General features: G+C 35.4%; 1 protein-coding gene across 3 annotated transcripts in view; it reads left to right on the top strand.

Annotated features, from left to right (window-relative positions):
• The window catches only part of LOC140827788 (uncharacterized), a 30895-nt gene extending 26431 nt beyond the window's left edge, over positions 1-4464 (top strand). The window contains exon 7 of one of the 3 annotated variants that reach the window (XM_073190630.1): positions 4338-4352. In XM_073190630.1, coding sequence (XP_073046731.1) covers positions 4338-4344 — 7 coding nt within the window. In that variant the 3' untranslated portion in view covers positions 4345-4352. Of the gene's footprint in view, positions 1-4226 lie in introns of all 3 variants that reach the window. The other 2 variants (XM_073190631.1, XM_073190627.1) reach the window with 2 other exon arrangements.
• Positions 4465-10342: the final 5878 nt, after the last annotated feature.

Below are 10342 nucleotides of genomic sequence, written 5' to 3' on the forward strand. Positions count from 1 at the left end.
AGTGGATGAAATTAGCAAACTTATAGGACGAAGGGTACCTTTACTACCAAAAAAAAGCAAAAGACGAACGGTTAAAAACCGTTGTCGTAAGTCAAATAAAACCGTTGTTAAAGGCCATGTGGTTAAAGGGTGTGCTCAAAGACAACGGTGAAAAACCGTTGTCGTAGACGTCTAAAAACGACGGTGAAAAATTGTTGTCGTAAGTCTGTAAAACCGTTGTTAAAGTCCCTGTGGTTAAAGAGTTCGCTGGAAGACAGTGCTGTCACAGTGTTGTCGTAGCTACAAAAAACCGTAATTAGCGACGGTATTCATGCAAAACCGTCGCTAAAATTAGCGACGATTTTTTTAAAAAGTTCGTCGCTAATTTTAGCGACGGTTTGGCATTATTTCCATCGCTAATTTTTTCAGTAAAATAAAAAAAATTACTTTTAATAATTTAATAAATAAAAAAAACTTACAATCTTACTATGCTAACAATATTCTGGTCTTAAAAATTTACTAAAAATTAAAGAGAAAATTTATCCTAAATCGAAACTAAAATCGTGTAAGAGAGAAAAATTTTAAGCGTTGTGAAGTGGTGTGGAAGAAATAGACCGAAAACGCGGATATTTATAGTTAGTTTGCGACGGTTTTGGTTTAACCGTCGCTATTAGCGACAGTAATTTCATAAACCGTCGCTATTAGCTACAGTTAAACAAACACCGTCGCTAAGTCTTAAACAAAATCGTCGTTAATTTTAAAATTGCGACGGTTTTGCTTAAAACCTTCGCTAAAATTAGCCGTCGTAATTTTTAAATTAGCTATGGTCAAAATTTAATATTAACTTCAAATTTTATTAAAAAAAAATCGAAGACAACGGGTTTTAAAACCTTTGTTCTTTTACCATATATAAACAATGAGGAAAGATAACGGTTTACAAAAATCGTTGTCATAGAACTAAAAAAACCAGTTGAAAGACAACGGTTTAAACAAACCGTTGTCTTTGAACTTTTACAAAACACATATAGACAACGGTTTTTAAAAACCGTTGTCGTAGATATATCAAAGACAACGGTTTTAAAGAGATTGTTGTATATGAGCGGATTTTTTGAGGCTACGACAACGATTTTTGTTAAAACCGTTGTTAAAAGTAAAAACACAACGGTTTTAATAAAAACCGTTGTTTTTGATGTGTTGTTGAATGTGTATAAAGAAAATCAGAAACCTGTCAAACTAAAGTATAACATCCACTATTTACATTTGTATCGAGCATGTAGCAGTTGGTTAGATTCCGATGGCGTACAACACACAACATTGAATGACAATGGAATTATGATCAATCATAAGGACGTTGATGATAAATATATGCCTTGTTATTTATTGACAAGTAGCATAACTTTCCAGGATGAGCATTCGATTCAATATCTCTACTACGGATATGGTGAAGTATTCCATGAGTGGCCAGCAGATTATATTCCAAAATTCTGGTAAAATTTTTGCGATTAACTGCTTCTAACAACCAAAGAAACAAAATCATGAAAATAAAGAACAACATGATTGCAAACACAACGGAATATGATTCAAATTTTCCTGCATACAAAATTGACAATTCAACGATTTCTAAAATTCTGAAAACCTAATGAAGAAACAAACACCACGCTACACAACCCCTTACTATATTTTATCCATTTCCAAACAACAGAGTAAATCCTAAAAAGGTGTAATTGCATAATAAAATCACCGCAAAAAAACACTGCTATTCTATTTTAAGAAGGCAAAAACAACATTTCCAGAACAGAAAGAAGAAATTCACTACCTTACCTACAGAAATCGCCTCCAGAAACTAGAATCAACTGCGGCATAGATAGCGGCGCGGCAAAAGAATCAAGCGGGAGAATGACACAGAGTTTCGAGTGGCGGGAAAACTAATAGCACTACAAGAACATATTTATTATTTTTTAATAGAAAGTTGTAATGAAAACCGGTTTTGATGTCTCGAACTAATAAAGGTTTTGTTAAGCATTCGGTCCTTATAGGAGCGTTTCTATGTTATGTTAATAGTTGCTTGTTGGTTGGTTCCAAATAATTAATATACAATTATATATAAAGTTCCAATTATTGATAATCTAATATTTTTTTTGTCATTACTTAATTTAACTTTATTAAAAATTTGAAAAGATTATCTAAACTTTGACCAACCCTTGCAAAAACTATCTTTTTTCCTTCAATTCATCTGCATCGTGGAGAACTTCGAAACAAGTGTCACTGTCTCTAAATAACAGCAGCAGCTCTTGTTCATAGCTGATGGTGTAAAATTAGGAACATGGACTAAGCTGCTTTAGATTTTGTAATCAACCTCTTTAGAAGGATGGATGAGCTAATTTTCTGATTATTCATTATCTTTAACATAATACAAAAGGAGAGGGCAATAAATGGAAAAACAGCAGTTTTCTTGAAGGCCAATTGTTCTTCTACGGTTTCTTGAATGTTTTCTGGAATTCGAAGGCATCAAACGTCTGAGCCTAGCTGATAGGTTCCACGGACTTTGAACAATTTAACAACACAAATATATCAATTGAAGACTGTAAAATATGTGTATTAATGAGATTTAAACAGAAAAACTAAGAATTCCCAGAGTTGCCTATGCACAAATTCTCTCTGATCCCTAGCCAGTGGTAGTAAAAAATTGATATCATAACAGAATGCATATTACTTTCTTTATTGGGCTCTTGATTATTTGGGCCCATATCACTTGCTTCCTGTTTGGTAGCAAAATAGCAAATTTCTCCAGTGTATGACTTATTTTAGGCATAACATAGAAAAGTTTTGCGACGACCTTTTGCGTGACTTTTGCGCATCATCATCATGACCTTCCTGAAGGAAAGTGTGTGAGATCTCATTCTTGCTGTTTGATGTGATACACCTTAACAATAAAGAGTCAACGGGTATGCGAAACTTTTTAACTGTAATTGTCCATTTGATTCGTTTTAACATGTCATCTGCCTAGTGATTTGTTGATATGGGTGTTAAAGATCTGAACATGTTTAGCCTAAGGGAACAAGAAATAAGGTTTAGGATCTCGAGGCCACACTATTCAGATTGCCATTCTATGATCTAAAATTATTACAAAACGATATTAAGTACCTCCGTCAGGATATCTGCCCTACACCGAAATGCCTCTACAAATTCTACCTTTTTCAAAAGCCCAAAGTTTTGCCAATTGCACTGTGAGCGCAGATCAGTTTGGTGTGTACTTCGAAGCCGTTGATAACATTTAAAGGTGTTTTGAGGAAGTTATTTGTCTAAATGGTGTGCAGGATATGTGAGTCTTTCTGGTAAGAAATGGCTGACCCAGTGTGCTAAGATATGTTGTCATTGAGTGAAACTTATGATTAGTTGGTTTGAATGATGTTGATTCTAATACACTTTGCTTTGGTGTCTGCAATGATGAAAGGAATTTGCATCTTTATATAGGATTTACATCACTCTTCCCTTAATGTTTTTTTCTTCTCTCTCGTATTTTTTATGTTCAAATATATGCTTCAATTGTTTTTGTCTTGATTGGATATGGAAACCTACACTTCTTTGATTGGGAAGAAGAGTGCCAGCAACAAATGAGGATTCAAAAGAAGGCTGAGCACAATTATATGGATAATTTTTCAAAATTTTGTTACAAATTTGTGGAATCTAATCAGACGACCCGGATAATTCAGGCTCTATTGGAATCCATGAGAGATGTGCCTCCCTGTGAAGGAGCATTTTCAGCGCCCTCATTCGTTCTTATTTTTAGGTCTCCATCGTGCAGGGAGAGAAGACCTCGCTGCCGGACTTTCCAAATGTTATGCTCCTGACAGTTCGATGAGCTCTGTTATTGAGGTTGATCTGTCCCTTTGCACTGAACCGGATTCTTTTTTCAGGTTTGTATTGCTCTTACTTAATATATCAGTAAATATTTGGGATTTATGACTTCCAACAATAAGAATCTCCTTCGTTTCTTTACTATGACATATTTGTTTTTAGGTGCACTTGCAAAGGGAAACCTGGAGACTTATTTGTTGATGCAATGAGAGAGAGGTCAAGAAGTATTATTGTATTTTATGACTTTGAAATTGCTAACATTTCTGTATTCAGCACATTCTTTCAATTCTTGACCATGGTTTTCTGAGTGACAACAAAGGCAATGATATTTATGTTCATAATTCCTCCTCAGAGTTCTTGATGATGATAGAATTGATGATACTACAGAGGTGAAAATTCTTGTTCTCTACTCAATTTTTTTTATTTTGTTTTTTTAGTATTCATGTGACGTGATCGTAAGAGTTGGTTTGCTTATCGAATTGACTTGACCAATTTGGCAGGGATTGAGGTTTAGGCTGAGTTTCTAAACCGGCTGGACGAGATTGTGCTTTTCTTTCCTTTTAGATGTCAACAGTTTGATGTGGTGGAACGGTTGCCCGTGAGTGGTCTTCCTGTGGAGAGAAGAGATGAGTTCTCTATCATGATACACAAGTTATTTCACTCTGGAAAAGTAAGCTTTTATTACTTCGTTGTTGTTAAAATAAAAATAAAAAAGAAAGTATTTGTTTGCAATCCCAACCTCACATTTTTCCATTTCTCGCCTTTTTGTCTTATGTTAAAGATATTTTATAATCGCAAGATGAGCTCATCATCGTGTCTATGGCGGATGCTGATGATACTTAAAGCAGGATAGTACGTGCTCGTGAAAGATTTCATGGTATATACCATTTTTTTGTTAGCCGGAACTGCGGGTTCGCCCGGTAGTTTGATGGGACTACCATCGTAGGGACCCTTGAGACTTGAGAGCGAGGCAAGCTATTAAGATTTCTGGATTTCTAAAACCTCTTATGTCAACTCGTATCATAGATTTGCTTGCGAAATCCATTTTTTTTTAATAAATATTATCACAGCATAAACAAAATTTTGGAGTTATGCCTGTTTTATGGTCGTTTATAAGTTGATAACATAAAATTAAATATGTAAAATTATTAAATTTTCTGGAAATAATGAAGTAGTGTGATTTTGGTTCAAAGTTATGTGGTATACTAAATTATTATTATTTTTTAACATGTTACATAATGGTCCCTACAATTTTAAAATTTTCCAATTTAGTCCTATGAGCTGAAATATTTTCAAAAATGACCAAAGTAAGCCTGTTTCAATAAATAGCCTAATGAATATGGTATCAGAGCTTGATTTGAAAATTTCAGACGTATTATATTATTGTTATTGTGTAATTTAAATATTTGAAAAGGAGATATTCTAAAAAATTATGGATTTGAACACATGTTCGAGATTGTTTATTTATAAGTTTTATTCTCATAAATTGGAATATTTGAAACAAGTAGATCTAACCTAGGTTATATACCAAGAGCAACCATGAAAGGACTCAGGTATGGATCAAAATACTAGAATCCTAAAAATAGTTCTAGATTCATCTAAACTCTCTGAAGATCTTAAAAAAATCCAAGAAACAGTACAAAACCATGTCTATAAGCAATACCATATACCAAAAAAAAATATGAATAAACCATTGAGAAACAAGAAGAAATTCTTGAAATATTGAAGGATTTCAGACAAAAATCCAAAATCTAGAATAACTCATTTCATGCAAAAATATTACGTGAAGAAAGTTATCATCTTTTGGTATGGAACCCTTATTATACCAAATAGAGTTGACCGAAGTGATATCAAAACATTTAATCGACGAAGAAAAAACATCAATCTTATTAAGGTTATCAAATAAAAGAAAATAATCCGATGACAACTATAAAAAAAGATTGGTCTAGACGAGCTACAAAACTTTGCAGAGTCTTTTGCAAATCTCAATGTTTTAGAGCTGTAAATGAATACGAAAACTACCAATAAAAAGTGTGGGATCCTATGATACATAAAAGATCCAAAATGTATATAGATCACATTTTCTACTCCTATATCAGCTTCGATTTTGAGCTGGAGCCGTGAGTTTATCTGATTTCTAGCTGAATGATGCATTTCAGTGTATATCGAAGTCGCTTACCATTAAAAATCTTCATCATTAAGTACTTTACACATAATGTGCACGACCAAGTTATGAGAAACAATATTGTATGACCATGTACACAATTTGGAGGGCTCAACTTCTTTAGAAGTCTTTAGATGTCACCCGTGCAGATTGACACACCACCTTACAAAGCCATACAGCGAGTTTTGGCCAACTTACACATCAACCAAAGTTTCAAATTCCATGTCTAAAATTTTTCCAGAAAATGTGATGAAAACTACTTGAAAAATGGAGAGAAGCTTCCACAGATGAAAGTATTTCTAGCTGCAAGATGCATTCCAGTGTATACCGAAGTCGCTTAACATAAAAATCTTCATCGTTGAGTAATTTACGGAGAAAAATGTGAATGAAAAAATTATGAGAAACAATAAATATTGTATGCCCATGCACACACTTTGGAGGGCTCAACTTCTGGAGAAGTCTTTAGACATCGTCGATACAGATTGAAAGACTACCTTACAAAGCCACCTCAACCAAATTTTCAAATTCCATGTCAAGAAATTTTCCAGAAAATGTGAAAAAACTACTTTAAAAACGGAGAAAAGCTTCCAGAGAACTAACAATATCTGGAACAGGAAAAATTATATTGCTTTTTCAACAAGCACAAATTTTTACTCGGTGAAACTTTTCAAAGAAGATTATTATACAATAATAAAAATAAATCAAAGCTCCAATTAATTTGTGAGGAACCGATTCTTAGAATAATAATAATTTAACATTTTCGAAAAATTTTGAAATTTTCTTATTAAATAATTTATTAGAAGTATGACACTTAAAATAATTAACGGTCCCCACTCATAATAAAATAAAATTAATATTAAAACTCCATCATTTAAAATAAATCACCAACATCCGATTAATCCAAAAATCCAAAAATATTTACTAATTCAATCTAAAATAGTCAAACCAGACTATAAATTTAATTTGCTTATCACCAATCCTAATAATCAAAAGTCAGAGTAAATAATTTTAAAAACGTGCGTAATAATATAACTTAAACTAAAAGGTCCTCGGGTTTGCACTGCCACTGGCCCGATCCTGCTCACTGGTCACCGCCTCCTGTCTCCTCAACTACCTCATCTGCATCGATCAATTCTAGTGAGTCTAATGACTCAGCATGCATAAACCATGAATAACGAATAATACGTAATAAAAATCCATGTAATTTAAACTTAGCTTGTACATAAAATATTATAGACATAAATATGTATAAAGCGACTTCCCTGCATAAACAATTTCATAAAAATCATAAAACATATTTTCATATTTTTTTATGCATAATCATATACGTAAAAAATTTTGGTAGAGTTCTGTTCAATGCAAGTGGCCCATACACATAAATCGTTTGATCAAACTAAACCACAATACTGAGCTGGCAGGGATCACCACAATTTTGACCGGATGTCTACTCCCACATACATAAATTCTCAGTCATACTTTACCGAGTGTAGAGGTCCCCGGTCATACTTTACCGAGTGGAGAGATCCCCGGTAATACTTTACCGCTTTCCAATTCCGTAACATAATTTGGCCACGACAAATCGCATAGCTCAAAATAATTATTTTGCATTTGATACATATTTATGAGCATCGTGGACTTCGTTAGAACACCCTGTACTTGCTGCCGTAACTACAAAATTTAAATCACTAAACTTAGCACAAATCCCGAACGTACACATGCGAATCCCGAATTAATTAAAATATCCTACGACTTACCGAACGACTCGGGACACGAACCATACTTAGCCAACACCCTAACCTACTGTCCAACAGCTTAAACTATCACCAAACAATAATCGAACCAACATAAAACAACGTATGATCCATAGAAACCAAGCTGCCCCAAGGAAATGCGCTACGACCCTTGTGCGCTTTCAACGACTTCACGCGTAAACCGACTCGAATCGAACCCGAACCAAGCCCTAGACTTGACCCTTAGACATAACATAAGACCATGGTTAAGCCCCTTTTTACTCAGAACCAGCGCCTAAGCCCCAAAAAAATCAGAAACGTGACAGCCCCTCATGTGAGACCAATTTCTGTGCAGCTTTCGAGTTTCTGGTTCCAGCGCTCTACCCGACCATCCAGCCCGTGAACCACCACATCTAGGCTAACCTTAGGACCCTAACACATGCCCCAAACCATAGCCAACAGCCCCTAAATATTTTTAAATTTGCATAGTAAAATGAATATGTATGAATTTAAAATAATTTAACACATAGTATGCATTGCTTAGATTTTTAAATAAATAAATAAATTAATTCAATCATGATTGAGGTTTACGTGTACTAGTTTTGGGCACTACAGTTCCTCCCCCCTTAAATAAATTTTGTCCTCGAAATTAAGGCTTACCGAACAGTTCCGGGTACCGACTCCTCATGTCGGCTTCGGTCTCCTAGGTAGCGTCTTCGTCGGAAATCGGAATGATTCAGCAACTTGACCTTGACCAACTTGGTAACTTTGTTCTGTAGTCTCTTATCCTGTCGGTATAAAATCTGAATAGGCTTTTCTTCATATGACATGTTCGGTGATAGCTGTAACGGTTCAAAGCTTAGTACATGTGAATGATTTGCCATGTACTTCCTTAGTATCGAAACGTGGAGCACATTGTGTACACCTGCCAGATTTGGCGATAGTGCTACTCGATAGGCTAGTGTTCCAACTTTCTCGAGAATCTCGGACAGCCCAATGAATCTCGGACTCAACTTGTCCTTTTTCCTAAATCTCATAACACCATTCATAGGTGTTATTTTTACGAAGACGTGATCTGCTACGGCAAATTCAAGGTCTCTTTTCCTCAAATTAGCGTAGCTCTTTTGACGACTCTGAGCAGTATTCAAGAACTCTCATATGACAGGCCTGGAGCCAACTGTAATGGTTCATAGCTCAATACGTGCGAAGGATTAGCTAGGTACTTCCTCAGTATCGAGACATGGAACACATTGTGTATCCCGGCCAGATTCGGCGGAAGGGCAACACGATAGACTAGTGTCCCAACTCTGTCCAGAACCTCGAAAGGTCCAATAAACCTCGGACTTGACTTGCCTCTCTTCCCAAATCTCATAACACCGTTCATAGGTGCTATCTTTACAAAAACGTGATCACCTACGGCAAACTCGAGATCTCTCCTCTTCTTGTTAGCATAGCTCTTTTGGCGACTCTGGGCAGTCTTCATTCTGTCTCGAATCTTGACCACCACATCTGCAGTCTGCTGAACCATCTCTGGATATTTTAAAAAAGATCTACCTATATATGATATGACTAGGAATGCGGTACAAGAGATTCCTCGTAGCTCGTAGAAAAATAGTATAAACAAGTAAATAAAAGGTTTTTCAGAATTTCAGTTTTTTTTTTTTGATGAAACATAATCGACAACAATAATTTGTTTCTTTTTACGAACTTGATGTTGATAAATCGGCGAGTCTAGAAATTCATTTCGGACAATTGAACATTCTCGAATTGTTTCTTTTTAAGAACCAAAAAGATTTGTGCCAAAATAACAGATGCCAAGAAGAATAAAAGACCTTGGACACGTAATGGATCTTGAAGTACTATTTCTGCATCTCCCTGACCAAATCCACCCACATTAGGATTACTCGTTAATGGTTGATCAAATCTGATGGATTCACCTTCTGAAACAAGAAGTTCTGGTCCAGGAGGGATAATATTAACCACTTGACCTCCATCCGACGGATCTGTTATGGTTATTTCATACCCCCCCCCTTTTCTTTTGTATGATTTTACTTACTATACCCGCTCATGTAGCATTATAAATTGTATTGTTACTCTTGCTTCCGTCGGGATAAATCTGGCCCCTTCCCCTATTTCCCCCTACGTACATAGGATATTTTAAGAAGTGAACATCCTTCTTAGTAGCGGGGTCTGGGGAAAGAATAGGAAATGCGATTTCGTTATATTTCTGACCAAGGACAGGCCCTATCACAAGAATATTTTTTTGATTAGGGCGGTAGCTCTGAAAAGACAAATTGCCCATCTTTTCTTTCATCTTGGGAGAAATACAATCGGAAGGAGCTAATTCAAACCCCTCCGGTAAAATAAGAACAACCCCTACATTCAAACCACATTTCTTACCATTAGCAAGAACTTGTTTCACTTGCTTATCATAAGGAATTCGAACAACTGCTTCAAATACAGTATCAGGAAGTACCGCTTGTGGAACCTCAATATCCACAAGCTTATTAGCTAAATGGCAATTGGCGCATACAATACGTCCAGTCGCTTCTCGTGGATTTTCATTAACTCTGCTGCGCAAAAATGGGATATGCACTTGAAATGGATGTTC

Source organism: Primulina eburnea, chromosome 3, assembly GCF_022965805.1.
Source record: "Primulina eburnea isolate SZY01 chromosome 3, ASM2296580v1, whole genome shotgun sequence".
NCBI lineage: Eukaryota > Viridiplantae > Streptophyta > Magnoliopsida > Lamiales > Gesneriaceae > Primulina > Primulina eburnea.